The 26,006-nt window shown below is 40.0% G+C and overlaps 2 protein-coding genes across 2 annotated transcripts; one reads left to right on the plus strand and one right to left on the minus strand.

Moving 5' to 3' along the window:
- Window positions 1–653: 653 nt before the first annotated feature.
- On the plus strand, window positions 654–25,065 carry LOC136240546 (SAGA-associated factor 29-like). Its single transcript, XM_066031538.1, has 11 exons — window positions 654–847; window positions 2,833–2,908; window positions 2,957–3,029; window positions 3,691–3,810; window positions 11,982–12,077; window positions 20,232–20,295; window positions 20,566–20,648; window positions 22,169–22,213; window positions 24,258–24,351; window positions 24,407–24,475; window positions 24,765–25,065. Exons 1-11 carry the CDS (start codon window positions 734–736, stop codon window positions 24,879–24,881), a joined length of 951 nt encoding a protein of 316 aa, XP_065887610.1. The 5' UTR covers window positions 654–733; the 3' UTR covers window positions 24,882–25,065.
- LOC136241215 (uncharacterized) lies at window positions 8,807–10,554 on the minus strand. The gene is made up of 2 exons (XM_066032399.1): window positions 9,867–10,554; window positions 8,807–9,809 (listed from the first exon to the last, which is right to left on the minus strand). The coding sequence occupies exons 1-2, from the start codon at window positions 10,552–10,554 to the stop codon at window positions 9,058–9,060; spliced, it is 1,440 nt and encodes a 479-aa protein (XP_065888471.1). The 3' UTR covers window positions 8,807–9,057.
- Window positions 25,066–26,006: the final 941 nt, after the last annotated feature.

Here is a 26,006-nt window from a genome sequence, read left to right on the forward strand (position 1 = left end):
CTAACCATCCTGTTGTTTGATGTTGCCAATGACAGCCCGTAATTTATGTCATGGGGTCAGGGGGTTCACATTACTAATGCGCTGGAATGGCTACCACCAAAGCAATGCTAAATTATTGGGATAGGGCTTTGCGAGTCCCAACTGTTATAGGTTCTGAAACAACAAGTTCAGGTAGCTATTTGAAAAGTTTTGTCTAATTAGGAGCTGACCTTGATTGGTCCATGGCCTCTGTGGAGGACAAGGTGGTTATAGTCATATCTATTGAGTAGTTTATTTCAATCATGTCACCCCTTTGACACTGCAGTGTTGAACAGAATAAAAGTCTAGTTAATGAATTAGGTCACAGATAGTATAGCTGGGCACGTTATCTATGATGGATTTGTTGCCCTTTGTGCACATAAACACTTTACCAGTACTAAACTATCAACCTGACTGCATGAAAATGAGGATTGGATACCGAGAGATTGCTGACTCTCATACGTCACACTGATAAAATTAACTCAGTTTCACACAGTTCACGTGTGAAACTACAATTTGTCCCGCACTCGCCTTCTCCAGTGCGCCTTCTCCAGTGCGCCGTCTCCAGTGCGCCGTCTCCGGTGCGCCGTCTCCAGTGCGCCTTCTCGATATAAACACACCGTTTTTCTAACAAGTGCACACCAAATTGGACTATTCTAAATAATACGTACCACAGCTGTAAAACTGATAGGAGTGGAGTCTCTAGTCAGGTTCGATGCCGAGAGGTGGTAAACATGTTCCTTCAACAGTGTCCTCTAACCGGGACTCACCTACTCCTCAGAACAACACATTGTTACAGGAGCTCTATCATTTGATACATAGTGTGCAGGTATGTACTGGTAGGTGACCCTTAATACTAGAAGGTACGTACAATACTTAATTAGTTACAGTTTCTACAATTATGGACAGGGCTGTTGGTGAACTTCTCAGTAGATACTTCAATTATTTCATTTGATAGATTGTTCTATTCTCGGTATTAAGAAAAAAAACTTAATGTGGAGTTTACGTGAATAATAAAGTGATGTTGGTGGTTGGATATCATGTTGTTAAGTAGGACAGTAATTCCATAAGCTAGCTGGAGTGTGATGGAGTACAATTTTGTGCAGTTGACTAGTACATCTCTCTTGTAGAGTTAGCCACCCCAGAGTTATGGGCACTTCTGTTGCAGTGCTGTAATATATGGGTATAATTCAAAAACATCCATCTTGCAGCATGATGTCAATTTCACTTAAATATAATATGGATCCCAGGCACTGGGTGCATATTCTAATAGTGGCCTTGTAATGGTGAGGTAGGCAGGCATCACTGTGACATCATAGATAATGTATGCATTCCTAATGGATTGGAAACGCCCATATTATTTACATAGTGACATCATGGGCCATCCTCGCTTTAATTTATGGCCTCGACAGGTGGAAGATTTCGATGTTCTTGTAACCAGCAAATTAGTGTTTGTTGCTTACAGCTGGGTTAGTTACCACCTACACTATTTGGAGGCTGGACTGGGTAGGGAGGCTGGACTGGGTAGGGACGCTAGAGTAGTAAACAACAGCAGCGTGAGAAAATTCAGGTTCAAAGGTGAAATATGGTGTTACAAAACGGTTGTGCAAATTTCCTGAAGAAAAAAAAGTGCAACGTTGTTTCTTTGCTGCTGTTTACACAACTTGTAGTAGGTAGAGTGTAGTGGGCTAGCTAGATATTCACTGCTTCGCTGTATATTTCCTGTATCAATAAAACTTCAGAAAACAGGAACTACTTTGTGCAATTGTTTAGCTCAAGCTGAGCAGTACTGTAGCAAAATATCTATTTCAATATATCAACATTTCTTTGGTTGTGTATATGCGGTGACAAGAAGTTGGCTAATAGTACTGCTGAAATATTAGCTGATGTGTACCTGCCATTGTCGCCTGTCACAAACAATATTTCTCCCAATGTCCACAAACACAATAAACAATGTAAAAGGAATGTCCACACCTTCAAACTGGCCTTCAAACAAGAAGAGAAAGCCAAACAACCACTCAACAAATTTCCCAATGTATTGGCGCACCGTAACTAGGATAGGAAAATAATTTAACGGGCGTTTCCAATCCATTAGGAACATATACATTATCTATGGTGACTTTTACTGTACTTAGGTTGTAGTGAATAAAGTTTTAAGCCTGTTATAGCTTTGTGTGTGCGTGTGTGTGCATGTGTGTCTATGCGTGCGTGTGAGTGTGTGTGTGTGTGTGTGTGTGTGCGTGTGTGTGTGTGCTTGTGTGTGTGTGTGTGTGTGCTTGTGTGTGTTTGTGGTGTGTTGTGTGTGTGTGTGTGCTTGTGTGTGTGTGTGCTTGTGTTTGTGTGTGTGCTTGTGTTTGTGTGTGTGCTTGTGTTTGTGTGTGTGTGTGCTTGTGTGTGGTGTGTGTGTGTGTGTGTGTGGTGCGTGTGCATGTGTGCGTGTGTGCATGTGTGTGTGTGTGTTACATTAGATTGGCATGTTGTAGTGGCTGCAGAGTACTAGAATTGATGTTTACTATGTATTATATATTTATGAGTTGCGCACAGTGGAGAGTTTAAGCATGGATTTGCTACATATACATCCTCTTTACTCTCCTTTTGTTTTTCTGTGTAGTGAATGTAATATTACATCGTTTCATATAGTGTGTATTAGCACATACACGATTATTCATCGAATCTTTGAATACGGCTATTAGTTTCAAAGGATTTAAAAATCACCATGCATTGCCAGTGTATGGATACATAAAGTACTAGAGCAAGACATTACCATGTGAATGTACTCTAGTATGTGTTCATTTTGTTGTGTTACTCCACCAGAGAGAGAGGGATCAAGGTGAAAGTACTTTGGCCAATATAGCTAAGACTCACGAAAGAATGAAACAGGAAGTTCGAAGTGAGTGAAAGCTATATAATGTACTGCTTGAAAATATTGTTTACCTAGTCTCACCATACTTCAAGGCTAAGCTACAAGGGCTGTACACTACAGCACTACAGGAGGCTAAGAGTGAAGCTCAGTAAGTTTGTCTTTATATGTGTACTTGAATACAAAACAAGGGTGTTTGTTTCTGCTACAGAACTTGGTATCTGTTTCTGCTATTGAATTTAGAAGTTACTTATACCACATATTTAGTATGCAAAATATACATGGACACTCTGCTACAGTTTGTCAAGTGAAGGCTGGGCCAAACTTCATGACTTACGTGCCATCAACATACGGCCACTTTTATGGTTTCCTGTATGGAGAAAATTTTGATTGGTCGTAAACTCTGTGCCAAGCATTTGAATAAAAAGATTTTTAGCAGGACAAAGCGGTAATACTACAAATGAGCCAAATTTCAAGAACTTGTGTAATTCCATCATTGAGTTATTAAATATTTTGAGGGTTCAGCGCAACGCTTACATAGAAGATCGCAGAGACTTCATAATTATGATGCTATTAGCCTTGTGATTTCAGTACATCATATTGTTTCTTACATAGCTGGCAGATCACAGCTGTGTCACTGGTATCAAAATTTCCTGCAGATTTATTGTTATGTGGAGAGTGGGACAGTGTACAAAGACTTTTGTGTGTGCCTGTATGTACTGAGTTATTGACTATGAAGTTCACCATAAGTTTATATACAGTACATTGTTTTACCATAGATATTAAGTACACTGATTGTTCATTGTTTTTAGGTTGATAGAGGAAACACTGGACAAGATCACTGCTATCAAGCAACAAGAAGCTGGGGAGAAGTCTCGGGCAAGTAGACAACATGTTCAACCACCAATGAGTATTGAAGACATTCAGACCAGGTGTGTTGTGTGTGTGCGTGCGTGCGTGCTTGTGCTACTGACATCCTCCTTGATACAAGCCTGCTAACAGACCACTTCTTGACAGTGTGGCTAATGACAACACTCCTGTTGACCATGTGTTGGAGACCAGGGATCCCTCGCATCACTCTTGCAAGCCATCGAAGGAAGGATCTACTAGGGACAAATTTTTTGAGGTTGAGCGATGTTGCTAAAAATAAATTTTTCAGCACTCCCAAGGGTGTAACTAATCACTGGACTGAACTACTGGACTGGAACACTGGACTGGACTACTGGACTGACATATTTTTGGTTTTTAAACATTCTGAGGTTGGTTTTATTGAGTCTTGCTAGCCAAGGGCCTACAGAAAACTTGCAATCTGCTACTAAAATGATGAGTGTGAGGAGTGGAGTAACCAAAAACTGACTTCTAGTGATTTCACTACTTGTGTTCCTCTACAGTACATATACCTATACTCCTTATCAGTATGCTACAGGGAATGTGCTAGTTATGGTTAACCAACGATAACGTCTTGAAGATAGTGGCAAGCTTGTACAATGCCAATATATTTAGTCACGTATTATAGTACGCCAACCAGCACATGTAAGAACTAATCATGACAGCAGACAAAAACCCTATAGTTGTGCAATGAGTTTGTATATTGCATGTAGGAATGAATTTAGTTACAATAGGAAGGATTGGTTGTGTCCCAGGAGTCTGAGCTATTTAGTTCAAGGATACAGTGTATCATAGGTAGCACGAATATAGTAAAATGATTTTTGGTTAGCTATTGCTAGATATTACAATCTCCAAAACACAATACTAAGAAGTGTGTAAATGCTGCAGAGCATAACAAGTAGTGAGAAGTCAGTTTTTGCTTACTACACTCCTCACACTCATCATTTTAGTGGCAGACTGCAAGTTTTCTGAAGGTCCTTAGCTAGCAGGACTAAATAAAACCAACCTCAGAATGTTTAAAAACGTCAGTCCAGTAGTCCAGTCCAGTGTTCCAGTCCAGTAGTCCAGTCCAGTGATCCCACTCCCAAAATGTATTAGACTATATGGAGGTCTAAATATTTCAGTGATAAAATTTTAGCTGGTTGATGGGTCACCCAACAGGTGGCTCTATAGTGTGTATTTGTGCACATGTATGTGCATGCGTACATACGTGTCTGTGGTATGTATGTATGTATAGCTAAGTGGTAGAGCACTGACCTGGTAATTGCAAGGCTCCAAGTTTGATACTCAGTCATACCCAGTTGTTGTTGTTTCCTCGAGCGAGAAACTTTACTCAAAGTCTACCCAGCTGTTGATGGTAACTACTGGTGTTACAGTAGCTGCACAAACACACACACCTGCACACACACACACACAGACATGCACACACAAAGCAAAGCAAAATCAAAGTAGATACATTTGTAATAGATATCATTCAGCTTCAACAATATAACAGCTTACAATCAACTGAAGAAGAGAGAGCTGGTGACCAGCTCCAGCCTTTAAGGTCAAGGTTACACATAACAACAACAAATTAAGAGTTCTCATAACAATTCTAATTGTTCATATCTATTATTTACAGTTCTAATTATCCATATGTATTACATCTCCCCGCTCTTAGATCAGATGTCCCCATCTTTCTGTCTTGGTCTTAGGCGACTTTTCCAGGAGTTGGTTTCCTCATGTGGTAGCACAGTTGGTGATGCTCCCTCCTGTTGTTGGTCTTCAACATCATCATCAATTGAGCTGTCAGGGGTTGAGCCTTGGATTCCCTCAGCCAGATTAGTAACACCTTCAATATTTCGTGAAATCGGCCTCTTATCACATTTATTCCCACTGCCAGTAGTTCTTGTTGGCCAAAACTTATCAGGTAATAATTCAGAGCAATATCTCACCCTGTCATAAGCTACTCTAAATGATTTTGCTTGTGGCCTATCCACCGGACGAACAACCACTCCAGTTTCATCCTGTGCTATTATTCGATAGGGCCCATGAAATGGCCTAGCAAACTTGTAAGACTTACATGCTTTTGCAGCCGGCATGTACACCATCACTCTATCACCAACTTTAAAATTAGGTGGCTTAGATCGCTGATCATGATATAATTTCTGATTTTTCTGGGCTTTCTTAGTATTGCTTCTCGCCAATTCCCATGCTTCATCCATCTTAATTGTTATTTCTCCCTTGTAAGTGTCCACATCCACTTCCTGCTTAGAGCCACCGTCCATATCCAATACTGTTGGCAATCTGGGATCCCGCCCATAGAGCAAGTAAAATGGAGACTCTCTCACTGACTCCTGGACACTTGCCCTATAGGCAAACAGAACAAATGGAAGGTGACTATCCCAATCTTTTCCACTCTGCTCCACCTTCTTAGCCAACATACTGGTTAATGTTCTGTTGAATCGTTCTGTCAATCCATTTGTCTGTGGATGATACGCTGTTGTGTTTAATTTACTTACACCTAGTAACTTGCAAATTTCTGTCATCTGATATTACAGGAATGCAGGGCCCCTATCTGACAACAACTGGCATGGAACACCATGACGGCAAATTATCTCCTGTACAAACAGCTTTGCAATAGTGAGTGCTGTTTGATCCTTGGTTGCAAATACCTCTGGCCATTGTGTAAGATAGTCAGTAAACACAACAGCATATCGATTTCCAACATGTGAAGTAGTGAACTGGATCACATCAACTCCCACTCTATGAAATGACCCCTCTACAGGTATCGGCGTCAATGGAGGGTGGACAGCCCTACCAGGGTAACGTGTAGCACAGACCAAACAACTCTGACACCATTTGGAAATGTCACTCCTCATTTTAGGCCACCAGTGTGCTTTGACAATTCTCCATGTACCTTCGCATCTCTCAAATGAGCACCGAATGTTCCACTATGAGCCTCTTCAAACAATTTAATACAGTCACAATCTGGAGGGATAAGGCACAAAGTTTTATCTGTCTCAATATAATACAGGACATCTTCCATCATGAGATATTGATACCTACTCAATAAAATTTCCCTTGCCTTCTTATCATCATCAGGTAACATTCCCCCTTCTTGATATTCAATGATTATCCTTAATTCTGGATCTTCTCTCTGCCTGCTTCCTATACTTTGTTTGCCACTGTCATGCGATACTGGTTGTACTGCAGCAGTGATAGACAATTCAGACTTTTTATCTAAACAGCTGTTCTCTCCTACCTCTTCCACCACCACAGCAGTCACTTCACTCTCCTCCTTCTTGTCAACATCGATATCACCCTGAACCACTGCAGCAGCCACCAGTAACTCCTCTGTACACTCATCAGGCAATGATGACTGATGCACTGGGAATCTTGACAAACTATCAGCACTAGTATTACTTTTACCCGAACGATAATGAATAATCAAATCTACCTCTTGTAAGGCCAAACCCCATCGTGCAAGTTTGCCTGAGGGATGAGGAGTATTCAATAAGGATTTAAGGGGTTCATGATCACTAAATACATGACAACGATGTCCATAAAGATAATGGCGGAAGTGTTTGACAGCCCACACAACTCCTAAGGCTTCCAACTCTGTAGCACTATATCTCTTCTCGTGTGACTGTAACGTTCGACTAGCATATGCTATAGGTCGCACTGTTACATCCTGTTGTCTTTGGGCCAATATAGCACCCAATCCAACTCCAGAAGCATCGGTCTCCAGGATGAACTCCTGGTCAAAATTAGGAAATGCCAACACTGGTGCTTGGGTTAAAAGCTGTTTCAAATTTTGGAAGGCATTTTCCTGGGCTTGACCCCAAGAAAATTCAATGTTCTTTCGTGTAAGTGCATAAAGAGGGTTTGCAACTGTAGAAAAATCAGGCACGAATCGACGATAGTAAGAAGCCAATCCAAGAAAAGGGCGTAAAGATGTTAAATCATGTGGCTGAGGAAAACACTGAACTGCTTCTACTTTCTTAATATCAGCTGAAATTCCTTCCTTAGATACAACATATCCAAGATACACAACTTCACTTCCAGCTAGACAGCATTTCTCTGGCTTCAGCTTCAAATTAGCATTTCGAAATCTTTCAAAAACTTCCCTCAAGTTATACAGATGTTCCGCAAAACTTTTCCCCACCACCAACACATCATCTAAATAAACCATACAACAATTCCTTGATAGTCCCACCAATACTGTCTCCATCAATCTTTGGAAAGTAGCCGGTCCATTACATAGTCCAAATGGCATTACACAAAATTCATAATGCCCTGAATATGTGCTAAAAGCAGTCTTCTCCTGGGACCCGGTATCCATTTGTACCTGCCAATATCCAGCAGCGAGATCCAAAGTTGAGAAAAACTGGGTCTGTGATAACATATCTAAGGTTTCATCCACTCGCGGTAAGGGAAAAACATCTATCTTAGTCACAGCATTTAATCGTCTGTAGTCCACACAAAAATGGTAGCTGCCATCCTTTTTTTCAACCAAAACAACAGAGCTAGACCATGGACTACTTGAATGCTGAATCACTCCCTGTTTCATCATCTTCTGAACCAGTTCCTCCATCTTGCTGTGCAAAGCAAAAGGGATTCATCTTAATGGCTGGCGTATAGGAGGGCTGTCTCCAGTGTCAATTGAGCGTGTAATCAAATCTGTGCATCCCGATTCCACTGGATCCAGGGCGAAAATATCTGAATACTCAGAAATCAACTCCCTTAGTGAACACAACTGGTTATTTGTCAAACCAGACGAGTTTATTTTCAGCAAATCAAACAATTCAGACAGTCGCTCCTGTTCTTTTTGTACTGAAACATGTCTACTGTGTTCATTCAAAGACTCAGTAATCACAGAACTAACCAAAGTAGTTGAACCATGATCGTCATCAGTACCCTCTGTCTCACAAACAGTCACACTACCAAGTAGACCCAGCTCTTGTCCTGGTTCTAAATATACTGGTTCACATCCATGGTTCTCCAAAACGAGAGTACACTTACATATATATATATTTTGTTAATGTACAAACTCAATCATGAGTATATTCGTACATATGTAGTTAGCTACTTATTTACAAATTTATATAATTGTTAAATAAATCAAGAGATGGAGCTTGGATAATATGATAATCTAGTTGGTTCCATAATTTTATTGTAAAAGGAAAGAAGGAGTTCATATAAGCATCTACCCTTGTTGGCAACTGCAGAAATCTTTGATGGTGACCTCTAGTTGTGGTGTTGCTTGGTCTAAACTGTTGGTGCACATTAATATCTACCACTTATTACCGTCAAGACAAACCAACGCTTCTGGGGCTGACAAAAAAACTACCTTCCAATTCGACAATGTTAGGCTCAAACATAGTCACAAGTTGTCGATCAAAGCATATATCCTTTACTTCAGCCCTCACCAATTTTTGATGTCTTGCAGGTATCCTTGTTGCTTGAATCAAACAAACTGCTCCAGAGTTCAGTTCTGTCTTATTGTCCTCAACAGTTTGTAAAGGTACCTCAGCTAATATTTCAGACTCCAAGTTAATGGACTTGATCACATCACCACCCTCTGCATCTTGCTGAATTTCTTGAGGTACAACATCTACCTTACTGTCATTGTCTGACACAGACACATCATCATTCAACATATCATTATCATTCCCCATCTGAGAAGCTTGAACAAAAAGGTATCCCAGTTTAGACAACAAATCTGTACCAATAAGTAGTTTGGCTGGTGCCCCCCTCTGTACCTGAATCAGAGCATTTGTTGAATATTCTAAACGACTCACTGTAACTTGAATCTGCCGCACCACCTGGAGTCTGTCCCCACTGTAATTCTGCAACACAACTGTGGTAGGTTCCAAACGAGTCTCCACTGCTGCTCTCCATTCTATAGATGTTTGGTTTGGACTTTGTTGTTCTGCCAATATCTGTAGGAGAGCTTCCAGTTGAATTATGGTTACCGGAGATCCAGTATCCAACAAAGCTTCGAGAGCGACTCCTTCGACTTCAACCAAACCAGTCAAGGTGGGACCCAACTGAATACCCTCTGTCACAGAATTTGAAGAAATGTTATGCATTGTCACAGTTACTTTGTTCAACTCACTACTGATGTTCTCCATCGACTTGCCTTCTGAAGTGTTGGATTCTCCAGAGGGAGTAATACTTGAGACAGTGTTGTTATCAGCATTTCCAATATTGTTTCTACCTTCACTACCGGCCTTCCCAATACCATTGTTGGTCTTCCCAGGTGTCTCTGAATACTTACCCTTGACTTGGTAAGGGCACTGCCTGATCAAGTGAGAGGGTGATCCACAATTGTAACATCGTGGTCCCATGTTAGATCTGGTCCCACTGAAACTTTGCGGTCGCGGAACAAATGCAGGTTTCGGGTCTGGACGTACAGTCCGAGTCACTGGTGAGAGCGAAGATGCTGACTGAGCAGAATCCAAGTCACGCAACTTAGCCTCTTCAAATCTAGCCTTTGTAAGCAACTGGTCAAATTTACCCTCACATCCTACAATTTTTGACTTAATTTCTGGTAGAAGTCCAACCACAAATTGATTGACTAAAACTGTTTGGCCCAATGCCTCTGCTTCCCTTGTTCCTTGGTACACACTAGGATAAGCTCTGTGAAATAGAGTACGGAGCTCCTGAGCATAATGATCCACTGACTCAGAAGCATGTTGTCTTCTATCATGAAATAAACTGCTTTGTATTGCAGGCAATCTCACAGGTGTAAACCGCTTGCGTAGCTCAGCAACTAATAGGCAATAATTGGTACGTTGTTCCATAGTACAAGACCGAAAAAATGAATACGCTTGTCCGTGCAGTCTAGTTATTAAATTCACAAGTTTGGCCTGAGAAGACCAACTGAGAGCGGAGGCCATCAACTCAAAACGCTCAAGCCAATCCTCAAATGTGTCCACCCCAAGTTCTCCATTATTCCCCTCTCCACTGAATTTAGGAAGGGGTGGTAATTGCTGAGCTAATAATACAGATGTAACAGGATCAATATCCCTCACCGCTGCATTAGAGCTACTGATAACTGGTTGTGTAATACCAGGCAGTAATGGCAGTGAACAAACTGGACCAGTATATAACACTGGTGTTTCTGAACTCTGAGTGGAAGGATTACATGTCTGAAGAATGTCACTTACCATTCCACCAGATTGTACTGACTGCTGTTGTCCAGAATAGTCTGACACCTGCTATTGTGCTCTTGTTATTGACGGTGAAGAAGTACATACGGGTTGTTTAGTTGTACTCACATTTGTAGAGGACAGAGCACTGGTATTGTGAAACCCTTCCACTAACACATCCCTCTTTGATGTCTGCCATGGTCCTCTTCCTGCCTCTTTACTCTTCAATCGACACTGTAACTCTGCTAGCTGCTCCACCAGCCTACCTTCACAAGCCTCCCACTGTCTTCTCACCTTTGCTTCAGCTCTACAACACTCTAATTCCAATTTATCTTCTGCTAGAAGAACTTTCCTTTCTAGCTCACCATTAAGTTTCTGTAATTTATTCAGTTCTTTCTCAAGTAGCTCACTCCTGGTCTTCCAATGACTCACACTACTCAGTTGTTTTTCCATCTCTTGACATTTGTACTTCCATTGCTCCAGGTCATTGTTTTGTCTCTTTATCAACTCCTGTAGTTCAGCAGTGGCTTGGTGACCTGTGCTGGAATTAACAGGGTTAGTCTGACCTTCTGGCAACTGTTGGAGTAACTCTTCATAAAGAGTTTTAAGCTGTTCATTCTCTACTATCTGTCTCTCACACTCATCTTTCCAGTGGTCTCTTTCCTTCTCTACTTCCTTCAAACTTTCTCTACTAGGATTATCAGTTAGTTTCAAGTTCCTAACCTCTAGTTCTTGTTTCTCCCTCTGTAGAATATCCAACTGCAACCTCAAAGCCTCAGTGGTTGTCATTATGGTTGCTCTTCTTCTTCTGCTCTTCTTCCTCACATTCGGACAAGCCCCCAAATGTAATAGATATCATTCAGCTTCAACAATATAACAGCTTACAATCAACTGAAGAAGAGAGAGCTGGTGACCAGCTCCAGCCTTTTTATCCAATCTCTAAGGTCAAGGTTACACATAATAACAACAAATTAAGAGTTCTCATAACAATTCTAATTGTTCATATCTATTATTTACAGTTCTAATTATCCATATGTATTACACATTTGTTATAAGGTCTGACCTCATTGCTACTATAGGAAGACTACTTCTACGATGCGTAGAGGAGTGTTAATGAACATCTTACAACAGTCAGCTCAGGATATTCCAATCTGGGATGGCAAAACTGGAGAAATGTAAGGAAAACCACTGTAGTGTTTTATCATACAGCATGGTAGTATTGTATATGAAGTCAAATGCTTCAAAATGTCATAACACATTATCAACACCTCAAGTTAGCAATTGTCACATTGTTTATATGACGCCAAGTGCTTCAAAGTGTGGGATAGAAGCCAGTTAAACCACATAAGATATCTGTATTAACACCTTGGCCTCAGCTTCACCTCGGGTTGATAACGATATCCTACTCATGGTGGGGTTTAACTATAACATATCACCCAAAAACCAGTCACACTTTTCCTTCACGACAACTTGGTAGGTGTAACGTCATCAGACCAACCCCAAACCCTTCCAACAAGTTTATAATTTTAACTGAATTTTCTACTAACTGACTGACTGATGCCTACAGCCAAGCATAACTCACCAATGGATAAGACTACGGGCTAGATTTCTTCACTGTTTGATGTCGCTTTGCCCTGAGACCTGCCTTTTCACCAACGGCAGCACTAGGGCTCGGGAGATTATATCGATTGTGGGGATTATTTCTGAACATCATGATATTGATATGAATTATAGATAATCGTGAGGGTATCATAATTGTGATAAGTTGCATCCTACAATCGTGAAAGAATAGTAGCAAAATTTCACAATTGCTCAGCCCTACACAGTACGTATAATACATGCAAGGTGTCAATTTGTGATAGAGCAATACGGCTTCCCTCTAATGCTTATCGCTTGTATTTTCGTGGCGAATAGTTTTGATTGCAGAGATGCTTCTCATACTGTTCTTCATTTGTAATGCTGTGTAACAGGCAGAACATGGCTGAACACGAAGTGTAATGGCCACCTCACTTTTCAGTACATAATTGATTGTTGGGGCACACATTAGATACAATATTGATTTATGGCATGACTGGGCCATTTTTTCTTTTAACGTTGTATGCGTGGGTTCATAATTGCAGGTGTGTTATTTAAAAAGTAAAAAAAAAAAAACAAGTAGAAGGGGAAATTAGGAAGTTGGATTAGGGGTCAAAGTAATGAAACAAGGTAAAAAAAGTGATGAAATAAGAGAAATTGCTTATACCTGCAGATATACTAGTGGACATTTAATCCCTAATTCAGCCGTGGTTATGGACTCAAGGATAGGGATTAATGTCCACTGGTATATCTGCAAGTATAGGCAACCTTCCTTGTTTTACCACTTTTAAAAGCTATTCCCTTGTTTCACTACTTTTTTCTTTGATCACTAATCCAATTTATAATTCCTAATTTTTCTTTCTACCATATATGACCATATTAAAGCTGGGTTCAAATACACACAGGGGCTCAAATATATGCCGGGTACAGCTAGGGGATTGTGATAATAAACGCTGGGGCTCATTTAAACGCTGGGGTGCTAATGACATGCACTGAAATAAACACTGGGGTACTAATCTGTTTGCATTTTATGACATGTGTTTCAACGCGTGTCAGCTTCTAACTATTCTACAGTAATGTCTCGTCGCCAGTCTTATGATGTCTTGTTTAAGTTGAAAGCGATTGAAACTGTCGAGAAAAGTCTAAAGAGGCAGCAACCAGAGAGTATGCCAAACGAGTGAGGGAATGGTGTCAGCAAAAAGAACAACTCTTAGCATTAAGAAAGAAAGGAAAATCTAAGAGAAGATGATTGAACGGTGCTGGGTGTAAGGCTAGAGACCAAGAGATGGAAGAGGAATTGTTTGAGTAGATATGTGAATTGCGCAGCCGTTATGTTCATATGACTCGACACATGATCCATCATCAAGCAAAGGCTATATCTACAGATGCTCTTTTCAAGGCAAGTGTTGGCTGGTTACGAAGGTTTATGAATCGAAAGGGTCTATCCTTTCGAAGAAGGACGACACTATGCCAAACAGTGCCTGTGGATTGTATTCCCAAGTTGGTGGACTACGTAGTTCATGTCCGTTCACTACAGTCACACCACAAGTACCAAGATGGCAATGTTTTTGCAATGGATGAAACAGCGTGTTGGATGGACATGCCATCAGAAACAACTGTAATGTTTACTGGTGCACGCTCTGTTCCACTGAAAACCACTGGGCATGACAAAGATCACTTTACAGTTATACTCACTGCCAAAGCTGATGGTATCAAGCTAAAGCCTTTTGTTGTTTTCAAGGGTGAGAAAACAACATGGCTGATGAAATCTCTTGAGAAAATTCCTGGAATAATTATTTGTTTTAGCATAGATAATATATACCTCCGGACACGGGATTGGAAACGCAGATTTCACACCTACCTCCACACCCCGGATTGCCGTAAACTTAAGTTGTAGTATCCGATACATGAACTAGAGACTGAAAAATAAAGCATGGCATTGATGATGGCAGAACTGAGCGAGGAACCGAGTGCTTTGTTTGATGAAGATTTCGACGCTGATGAACCTCGTGATGAAACATCGGGTAGTGAACAGGAACAAAATGGAGAGCACGGTGAATTATCTGAGGAACTGAGAGCTAACCAACCGGACGTTTGTTTACCTGTCCATGTGATTAGAGGAGTTTTAGCCGGAGTGTTGTCTGACGCTTCTTTTGCAATAGCAACAGATGAAACGAAGACTTGTTTGAGAATCGCTCAAGAATTGATCAAGCACTTCCATCAGCCATCCATTGAATGTGAGAGATTTGCCTTGTGGTTAATGAATGTGTTGGATGAAGTGATCATGAAATCCAAAAAGCGTACTGGGATGATTAACCAGGATAAACTTTGGAGCAAATATCACCAGCTCACTACTTCCGAGGCATTTAATGGGAAGTGGATTAATTTTTGGGGCTCTTAAAGGTTGATAAAGAGCCTTTGTTTTATCAACATGTAACTGATGAGATGTTTGAGATGAGAATTAAAGAAATAGTTAATAGTTCAACTCCTCAACCTGAAGTATGTAGTGAGGATAGTGGAATGTTAACATTTGAGGAGGACAATGCTGTCCGCTATGTTGGTGGGTATGTGATCTGCACTTTAAAACAGCAGAAAAAGCATGAGGACATCTGCCACATACTGGAGGAGCTAACAGACAATAGTCCACGAAGTGATCATGAAGATGAGCCAGAAGCTCCAGCCAATGATTGAGTAACTATCATTGATAGGGGTGGACTGACAAGAATTACTACAGATGCTTACCAGCTGTTTTATACAATTGAATTATGTACCCGGAGATATTTCCACTTAAACAATGTGACAAGTAAGGATAATACATTTCGGAGCCACGTGGATAACTGTATTCTTAATGATGATGATGTGTTATTTAGTTGGTGTATGGCAGGCCAGGATGAGAATGACTCCCTCGCCCAAAAGTGTCTGGAAAGTATTGTAGAGTTGTGGATATCTATCCGAGGATTTGCATTTGCTGAAAACACAGTGGAAATGTATAAGCAAAAAGAGCACAAGTCAACAAAAAAGTCTATGTCACTACGAAGCAAATTGTGTTGAATTAAATATATATTATTATAGTGATTATACAAAATCAATGTATTGTAAAAATGTAATGGAATGGCATATGAGATTGTATCATGTAGTTTAGTTTGAGCTGCGTCTCCTTCGCTTCTTGAGAGGTTGATTCAAATCAATGGACTCTAAATCATAGGTTTTTCTCTTACTCCCCTGGCAGTTTCCAGTGATACTATTCACCCAAATAGAATTGATGACTCTAATACTTTGGGTGCTCTTCAAAAATTCAGCAACACGAGGATTCTCATTGGTCCTGCCACACTGTCTTAAAATCCCAAAAAACTTCTCCAATGCATCCTGGGACAACTTCTCACTCAAAAAACATACGACTCCATTGATAGAAAATATCTCTGGAATCAACTCCAAGAAGGATGATACTAAAAATATCTAGAGTGAAATGTGAAAAGTTGGATTCAACCTCATACTTACTGGTAATCCGAATTCCATTTTCAGTAGTCTTGCTGAGTAGCATAGACTCTTTGTCTTCTTCACTGTAACCATCCCTTTCCTGAACTGTTTTTTTCCAGTGATCCAGGTATGCCACAAGTTCTGTTAAGTACTGTGTGTTATACCATGTATGACCACACTAATAATCTAATAGCTACAAACTTACAGTTAATCTAAAGTCATTGGCAGAACGGTACGGTTGCAAAAATGGCTTGCGTTTCTTCTTTCCTGCAGTAAATGATGAAACGTTGAAACAATCAAAGAACTTGTCCATCTTTGCAATAAAATATGCAGTCTCAAAAGCTTTTCCACCACCAGTCAGCATTAGTGCTTTAGATACTGAATCACTAAGGACCTTTCATATTCACATTAAATAACATTCAATACTATACATACATTATACCTGGACAGCTAAATCAACTCGCATCTTCGAGTAGCTAGTCAAATAGATATGTTCATATTTCAGCTTGGGCACCAATGACAATCCAGGGGTGGAGGTTGTAGCACCTGCATTCCTCTTGTACAGTTCAACAATGAGACTCCAATCAATTGCACTTCCATTACACTAGAGCAAAAATTTAATTAAAATTTTTAAAATTAATAAAATACGTACCCATAGCTTCCCTCTCTGAAAGCAGTTTTGAATTGTTTTAATCAAATGTGAGGGGTCACTTATGAAGTACACAACATCATTAGCTTTGCTGTAGACATTAACCGTCTTGTATGTCAAACTGCGAGCCTTGCCATGCAAAGAAAACAACCTTCTGTTGTCACTAGCACCGTCACAGGTCACTGCCATCACTCGAATTCCAAGCCGAGTCAAACGGGACAAAACCTTATGAAACAGAGGGAACAGATCAGCTCCCTTTGTGCTTGCAGCTGGAAATTGGGCATATGGGTACTTCAAAGAAGTAAACAATCCACGAATCATGAATACTAGCATAACTTTAGCTAGTGGTCTATGTGAATCACCAGGACTCTTGAACCGGGTTTCTGCATCATGGATGATATTATTGACATCACCCAAATCTTGATAACCAATCAGTGAGCCAGAAGCTTTATCAAATACCAGCCCTTCCTTAACATACATCTCATCTAGTACAACCGTCACATATCTAGCCAAGTGAGCTGGTTGGAGTTCTCGAACACTTTCCAAAAGATCTATGTCTGTCTGTTCCGAAAATCCAATCACTGAAGGAATGCAGTGTCTGTAATCCCTCAAAGTTTGCTCTGATGGCAACTGGATTAGCCCTGAGTTGCGTAAAGTGGAGTATGCTCCACTTGACCGATGATGTAGATAAAGACACCACCTGATAATTGAGGGGTGCCAGCGGATGGATTTACTATTTTTCAGTGAAGCTGCCTTAAGCTGTTGGTTCCAAAATATGGCAGCAAAACTCTCATCTCCTTCTGGGTACTTTTCCTTGTGGCGATTCATAATGGCAAGAAAATCATTGTGAGTAGCATTGTCCAGCTTGATGCCACCTGACTGCACAGCGCTATTCAGCCTGCTCTTCAAGGTGTGAATCTGTTTGTCTTTACAGCGAATCACATTGCACAGATTCTTCATTCTTTCATCTTTCTGTGATGAACAAAGAGATCGGAAATTAGCATGGCTATCTGCTCTGGTAGGATCATTTTCTTCATTTTCCTTTCTTAACAGTCTGCTCAAACCACTCCTTAACACATTGTCTCGAAACTTCCTACAGTGTTCACACCGACTATTAGATTCAGGCATATTGAACTGACAGTTAACATGTCTAATAGTGGCAAAGCGGTAGTCATAGTATGCCACAACATTCTTCCCTATTAAAAAAAGTAAATTATAATTATTGGATATTACCATCTTTATTTCTTAGGACAAATAGCTAAGCACTAATGTACTACAATATCAAATTATCAATGTATGAATTTCAACTTACCAGACGCATCTTTGAAGACACCATCATGCTTGGCAACTAGTGGAGCAAATTTTTCATCACTATTGCCAATGCAGAAATCGTCATTTCTGCTTTCATCAGTTTCCATCTGTACTTCCATTAAGCTTTCATCATCAGTCTGGGTTGCAGCACTTTTGACATCAACAGTCTCAGTCTGTGTCTCGACTGAAATGGAGCCAAAATCATCTGTCTGGGAGCCAAATTCTGTAGTTTCAACTTCTAAATTAGGCTGGGATTCAGAATCACCGAGCTCATCTTCAACCTGCTTGAAACCTTTCCTTGAATATCCCTTAGGTAAATACTTCCTAAACTTTCGTGGCATTCCTTTGGAATAAAAAACACCATAAATAGCTTTAATTTATCTTTAAAATTATAAAACTGTGTGTAACAAACTTTATACTGAACTTTCAGCTTATTTAAAATGTTACAGCATCATTTGACCAGCAGCAAAAGGTACCCAAACTAGCCAGTTGGAAAATCCTTTAATATTGCCATATCGATACGACAAAGATACAATAGTAAATTTAACACCATAACTTTATACAACTATATAAGCCACTACTTCAGTTGCAAAACTAGCGAATTTTATGCAGAGGGTAAAGAGTTATGGGTATGGGAAAGATGGAGCAATGCTGAAAACGATGTAATTCCTTACCAAATTTCGCTGTTGTTCCTTGAAGAGATGTCTCATCTAGACCAGAAGACTAACCCTTATAAAATCATCTTTCAGTAGCCGCACACCTTTAAAAACCCGCGAGATTCAGAGAAGCCTGCCTCGTGTTTTCAAAAATTAGCGCCTAAACCACTCCGCTACATTCACGTATACTACGTCGTCTTACGGAATTTAACACTTCAAGGTGACAATAACATCAGGGCATGGATAGTCACTACAGAGCTCTATGAGCGTTTCCAATCCCGTGTCCGGAGGTATATATTATCTATGGTTTTAGCAAAAATGGTTGGATGAACGATTCCCTAACTATTGAGTACCTCAATAGCCTCATTGGAGCATTTTCATTTCAAAAGAGACTTCTCGTGTGGGATGCTTATAAGTGTCATACTAGTGAAACTGTTTGAGCACACACAAGATTTCTTCGTCTACACACAGCTATAGTTCCTAGTGGGTGCACAAAGTTCATTCAACCTGCAGATGTTGTATGGAATGCTTCATTCAAAATAGCCATGAGAAGTCACTATGATGCCTGGTTTAGCCAACCAGATAATTATGAGTACACAAGAGGAGGAAATGTGAGACCACCTTCTCGTGCACTGTTATGTGATTGGGTCAAATCCAGTTGGCAGTCAGTATCTACTGACATGATCAAGAATTCTTTTAAGTCCTGTGCCATTACAACTCCTATTGATGGAAGTGAAGATAGTGAGTTCCACTGTTTTCGGCCACAACAGCCATGTGCAGAAGGCTTGAGCCTCCTTCAACAAGAAACAGCAAAGTTAAGCCAAGCTCAGTCTGTAATTTCTGGGGACCCATTTGGAAATGACGAAGATGAAGAGGAGACATGTGCTAATGAAGATGAAGTGATTGTAGACAGTGACATGGGCAGTACTAGTGAGGAGGGTTCAGAGCAGGATAGTGGTGACGAATCCAATTCCAGTGATGAATCACATGATGACGAGTAACAAAAGGGTATAGAACATACTCAACTGATTATTATCATTATTACTGATACAGTGTATTTGTACTATAACATATTTGTAATATGGTACAAACTGCTAACTACGTATTATACTAGTTATCTGATTGGTTTTTACATTTTGCAAGCAGGTTACACAGTTTCTTAATGTTTGCAGCAGAACTGCAGAATGTGTAAACACAAGGTACTACCAGGCCTATTCCTTTCTTCCTGTGACTAGTGATTCTACAAGAGATGCTGCTGTGTCCTAAGAAACTTTGATATTTCCCTTGGTACATGTCCGACTATGAATTCTCTTCTGGTGATGGCTACAGCATGTTCATCGTGGTCATTGTCATCTTCCTGCCCAACTTCCAACGAATCACCCAGTAGAGGAGTCCAAATAGTTTTATATACATGGTGGCCTCAAACCACGTTATCGATTTCGTAGGTACTGGTACTGGCACCTGTTATTCTTGTTCAATGAGTGGCTCCATGTGATAGTAAGAAATAAATTCCGGGGTCCAAATTAACGCCGGTCTCATTTAAACGCTGGGTCAAAAATGATCTATAGGAAATAAACGCCCGGGCTTCTATACGGTCATATACGGTACTTGTATTTATATGTGTGTCATTGTACTGTGGTTATTAGAAGTGTGTGCTGTAGGCCAGTACCTTTGTGTGGGTGTGTACCTGCTGAGGACAAGTACAAAGCTAAGCCAGGTTCCCATGTAAGTATGTAGTGATGTCTGATCTCTCACTGCTTCACATGCATGCATGACATGTAGGAATAACACACACTACACACACACACACACACACACACACACACACACACACACACACACACACACACACACACACACACACACACACACACACACACACACATACACACACACACGCACGCACACACACACACACACACACACACACACAGAAGCACTACATATAGCACACTCATGTACACAACACCACTAATTCCATCACTATCACTTTAGGTAGCTGCTCATGTCAAGACTGATGATGGGGAGGAGCAATGGATACTGGCAGTAGTAAACTCCTACAACTCTCACTCACACAAGTACGTTACTTGTAGCTCTAACAATATCATAGTGTACATGTTTGTTTTTAGTACTGTATGTATACAATGTAACGTGGGGTCCCACTGCATCCTTTTAGACTCTGGTAAAAATTCAAAAAATACAGATCCATGTAACAAAAGTAGTAAAACAAGAGATATAAGGGTTTTACCTGTACATTGCTCCCTTGATTATTCAAACCTCTGTTATCCAAACACTTGATTATCCAAACGCTTGATTATCCAAACAATTATCCAAACAGTAGAGATGACTGCTCTATTAGAGTATTTGAACAGGGCTCTGTATATAAATGAATGGGCTTTGATTATCTGAACTATTTGATTATCTGAACTTGTCTTGATCCCAAGGGGGTTGGATAATCAAGAGAGCACTGTATGTTGGTAAATTTGTAAGTTTTAATAATTTTTTTTAATGATTTATTGTATTGTCTCGAATTACGGCCTGGGCATTTATTTCTTTCAAGCAACTTTTTACTCCGGCTACTAAATGAGACCGGTGTTTATATACCTGATCAGCATTCACGAGTAAACTTTGTACCTTGGTGTTGTACTCTCCTGGACTCTCCTTGATGTTTCCCTCAGCATATTTCACAGATTCAAGCTTAAAAAGGAACTCTATAAAACGTCCTTCACTTCCATCGTTTATAACACCATCTGGAATTAATGACCGCACTAGACGTTTAATTGAGACCCAGTGTTTATTCGAGACCTGGAATTTATTTTTGTTATGATGCTGTATACCCCCGGCAACTAAACGGGACCAGGCGTTTATACAAGACCGGCTGTTTTTCGAGCAATATGGTACATGTGTGACTGTTCTATTAGAAATAATGCACATTGTGTTAGGGTGGCTTCTTTATAATTCTATCTCACTGCTGATTTTGAGTGAACTACTCATGAATTAGAAGATTGTATATAGGTGGACAAAAGCATTCAGCAGTGTAAGAGGTATAAATTTTGTGCAATGGTTATCACAGGAGAACTGCAAGTCTGTGCACTTGCTAGAGATAGATTGGGATACTATAGTGAAACAAGTGCACAAAGTAAAATATTGCAATTATAGCCTGTTGTTATGGAAGTGTGACTGAAGATTGAGATACTCTAATAGAGCAGTCACCATATGCTAGTAGCATGGATATACTCTAATAGAGAAATAGAGGTAAGAGCCAAGCACAATTGAAGAAAAATTGGAGTATTGCTGAAAAGCATAAGACATAGGCAAGCTTAAAAGCATAATAGGCCCACGCCTACCTCTGATGAGGTATCCCACATGAATCATTATGTCACTGTGCTCTGTTTTTAGTAACCATTTGAATAAGTGTTAGATGATTAGATCCTTACCATGTACATCTTGCAATATGTATGGGGTAGTGCAAGGAAATCATATAGTGCTAACCTTTTACAATCTTGGGTATAGCCCTGACTATAATGGTAGCCTTATTCCTCTGCAAGACAGTGCCTGTGGTATATTATGTGTGTAACATGTACATGAAATGTTGTAGGTATGTAGTGGATGATATTGATGAGGAGGGGAACAATGGAAAAGAGTAAGTAGTTTCAGTGGTCATTTTAGAGCTAACATATGAGCATACAGTAGAGTAGTACTGTATATTAGGGATCATGGAAGTTTTGGTTTCCCTAGCAAAAATATCACCCAAAAACCAGCCTCACAATACCTTTCTGGAACCTTGGTAGTATTGGTTACAAACTCAAAAGTGCCTTCAGTACAACCCTAAATGCTTTCAATAGATTGCTACAATCGCCTGCCTGATGTCACAGACAAGCATAACTCGATATCGGTTAATATTTTTTACTGTTTGACGTTGCTTAAGCCCGACAGGTGTTTTTCGGCATAGTACAATGCACACATAAAGGACTTACCTTTTGTCCTCCTAACAGCCCAAAGCGTCAATTCGCAGTGGCACGATGGCTTCCCTATGCTTGTAAGGCCATCCAAAATTCTGTTTCCTGTCCACCCCCTGCATCTGTTCACTGTCAACACTAAAATATTCCATTATTCCGTGCTCTTCCATTATTTTCTGTTTTTTTCTTGCATAGCATATGGTCACAATTTTGTGAAGTGTCAGCCAATATGCTATCCAGTTAGCACAAACTATGTTTTTTGCTATAGCTACCTGCTGCTAAAAGATGAAGATACAAAAAAAAAACAAGCTTAAGTACGCTTTATTCAGTTTGCTATGGCTGCGCTCAGGCAAAAATCTGCTTGTAAAGCAGCCAAATCTTAACGAAAATGGACCACCCACCAACATGGAAATATGCCTGAGTGGAGGACAGGAAACAGAGAGGAGTGGCCAAAACATGTACTATATTCACAACTGTGTGTTCTATTAGAGTAGTTGAAACACACTAGGTTATGTAGTGAAATGTACAGACTGTAGTCCAAATGGTAGAATCATTCAACCTATGAGTAGTCAACTACAAGGTCATGGGCTTGTAGAATGTTGTATGAAATAGCTATATATACAGCTTTATATGACATACATATAGGCCAATGTACTGTGTGATTAATATTCTATGAGAAATGTATAGGAGACTGTGCTATCAATGTCTTTAAGGTGGCACTGAACTGATTATGTCCAGCCACACAAAACAACCCATGCACTTAATAAGCTATTTTAGAGCAGCTCAAAACCTTTGCTATAGTACGTTCACGTTGAGCTGAATCCTCAAAAACATTTAATAACTCATGGATGATGCAGTTACACACTATCTTGAAATTTGACTCATTTGTAGTACTACTTGACCCGCTAAAAATATTTCAAAATCTTTTTGTTCAACTGTTTGACATAATATTTACGGCCAATCAAACTTTCACAATACATTTCCTATGGGGAAGTCATATAAGTATAATGTCCATTACAGCCTTTCCCGAACTTGTGATGGAGCCAAACCATACGCGTCTGTTGTTGACACCTTTGTTGTTACCAATAATCATCTGGTTGGCTGAAATGTTAACTCCGTTGAGAAAAAATCCACTTTTAATTTTTAGCTGTTTTTCAGGATTCAGCTCAACGTGAACATACTATAGTGTACAACTTAATCTACAAAGCTGTTGTGGTAGCCTGTGGTGCTTTAGTTTAGCATACTATGAAATAATACGCCTTCATTTTACGCCTACATAACACTGAAGTTTCAAGCCGATTTTTTTAATAACTTGGCCAATGAACAACCTAGCATGGAGCCACTTTAGTTCCAGTCATTTCTCACCTTGTAGAACAATTCTATGCTTTCCTTTTTACTGATAACAACATGAAAAGTAGTGAAAATACACACTTGTGGACTACAACATTGGCCAACAACTCCATTGAGCCCGAATTGCAAAAATTCAAAGCGTACTATTGCAGAGTAATGCTTACCCGATGTCTACACAAATAAGCATCATCTACCAGGCCAGGGTGCTGCTAATAATGGCTAATGAAGCTTGTACATGTAGTTTGTTTTGTGAACAACAGGATTTTCAGCTGACTTACACCTGAAGTTTTTCTATGCTTACTGTCACTGTACATGTACTTATCTGAGAATATGTATTTTGAATGAATGTTGTATTATGAAATATCACATATCTTTTAGACGCCACACTGTGATGAAAAGAAAAGTTATCCCACTACCTTTGTACAAGGTGGATCCCCACTTACACCCTCAGGGTTTATTTAAGCTAAAACAAGTGAGAAATTTGTACTTTGAGAATATGAGTTATATCTTGTCTTTTTACCATACAGCCTGTTCTGGCATTGTATCCACAAACCACGTGTTTCTACAAAGCCAACATTCACAAACTGCCTAAAGATGTGAGTGTATTTATGAACTCCTACTCCGTAATCCGTATATATGTAGTAAATTATAATGGTTGGCCATTGGATCAGTTAGCTTGAAGGATGGCCCTGACCACTTTGCACTAAAAATCAGTGCACTGTACTCTTTGTCACATCAGTAATACCTGTAGCTTTTAAACACCCAATGGATGTTTCATGGAAACTTACAAGTTTTTTTCGGTATTGTATGCATAATTATGTTTCTGAACTATTGAAACTGAGAGACTGCCGTACAAGATGACTTTAAAATCTCTTTCATTTACAGGTCAACTCTGATTATGCTGTGTTGTTTGAAGATCCAGCATATCCGGATGGATTCTCTCCACCTCTAGATATCCCACAACGTTTTGTATTACCAGTGAAGGAGTCAAAGAGAAGATAGCACACATTCATGTATACATGACGTAATTGATGTTAAAAGCTTTGCTCTTCCAATACTACACAGGAAAAGGCCATTTAATACACATCTGCATTTATGACCGTTAATTTAAAGCCATGTGTGCATTTGTTACATGTATGCAAATGTTTTGTTTCGAATGCATAGACTTATTTTTACTCTACTAAAAGATTAGTTTGGCGCCGCCCGACTCTTCGCAAAAAAAGCCTCACTTTTGTAGGGGGCGGGCGACCCAGGTTGATCTTTTTGCGAAGGGGAGGGTGACTCTTCGCGAGACTGCGCTGAACAGTCTGCATATCAAAACATGGAATAGGAGCACTTTTTGATAGCCAGTTGAAATTCTATAAACGCCTGACATTGATTTATATTACCAAAGATTGTGATAGTTACCAGCTTAGCTCACCATTCGCCTCTGGAGAATCTTGCAAGGAGATCTATGAGTGGAACCCGCAACAGGTCAGCCTGCTATTGGCTTCTTAATCCACCTCGTCATGTTTACTGTGATATGGAGCAACGAGTAGAATGTGGTAATATTGGTGGATGGACTAGAATTGCTATAGTCTCGCGCAGCCAGACCACTATTTCTCCCCATGGCGCTTATAGATTAGAGATTATAAGCGCCTGCTCGAACAGGCGCTTATAATCTCTAATCGATAAGCGCCATGGAGAGAAGTAGTGATCTGGCTGCGCGAGCTAGTGTTAATATATCTGGAGGAGATGCAGACTGACGTCCAACCGGCTGGATGGAAAAAAGGATCCATACGGAGCACTAGTTTCTGTAGATCATTAAATGGTAACAGTGCCCGGGCTGTTATCAAGTGCTGTTCTCTTCTAAAGAAATAACTTACCAGAAAATTTGTGGGATGGCCGCAAAGGTTACCAGATAGGAACACCTGATGCATTTTTAAGAATTTCAAATATCACTGATGGATTATCTATATAAATCATGATCATGGTGACCCACATCTGGTCATACATAGCTGCGTTCACTGATAGGTTACAGTCAAGTTATCATGACTCTAACTGTCCCTGTGATGGCAACCAGGACCAAGTATACTTTAGTTGGATCCACTATTATTGCGAAGCTGTAAACACACCGAGGGTGGAGAG

The sequence above is a fragment of the Dysidea avara genome, chromosome 12 (genome assembly GCF_963678975.1).
Source record: "Dysidea avara chromosome 12, odDysAvar1.4, whole genome shotgun sequence".
NCBI classification, from domain to species: Eukaryota; Metazoa; Porifera; class Demospongiae; order Dictyoceratida; family Dysideidae; genus Dysidea; species Dysidea avara.

Bases quoted from the DNA above. Each gene is read 5' to 3' on its own strand.
- LOC136240546 (XM_066031538.1), top strand. From the start codon at position 734: ATGCCGAGAGGTGGTAAACATGTTCCTTCAACAGTGTCCTCTAACCGG. The intron at 3,811-11,981 runs GTGTGTTGTGTG...TTGCTACTATAG, and splicing joins ATTGAAGACATTCAGACCAG to GAAGACTACTTCTACGATGC. The intron at 24,476-24,764 runs GTGAGTGTATTT...TTTCATTTACAG, and splicing joins TTCACAAACTGCCTAAAGAT to GTCAACTCTGATTATGCTGT.
- LOC136241215 (XM_066032399.1), bottom strand. From the start codon at position 10,554: ATGGAACAACGTACCAATTATTGCCTATTAGTTGCTGAGCTACGCAAG. The intron at 9,810-9,866 runs GTGAGTTGAACA...ATTCTGTGACAG, and splicing joins GTCGATGGAGAACATCAGTA to AGGGTATTCAGTTGGGTCCC.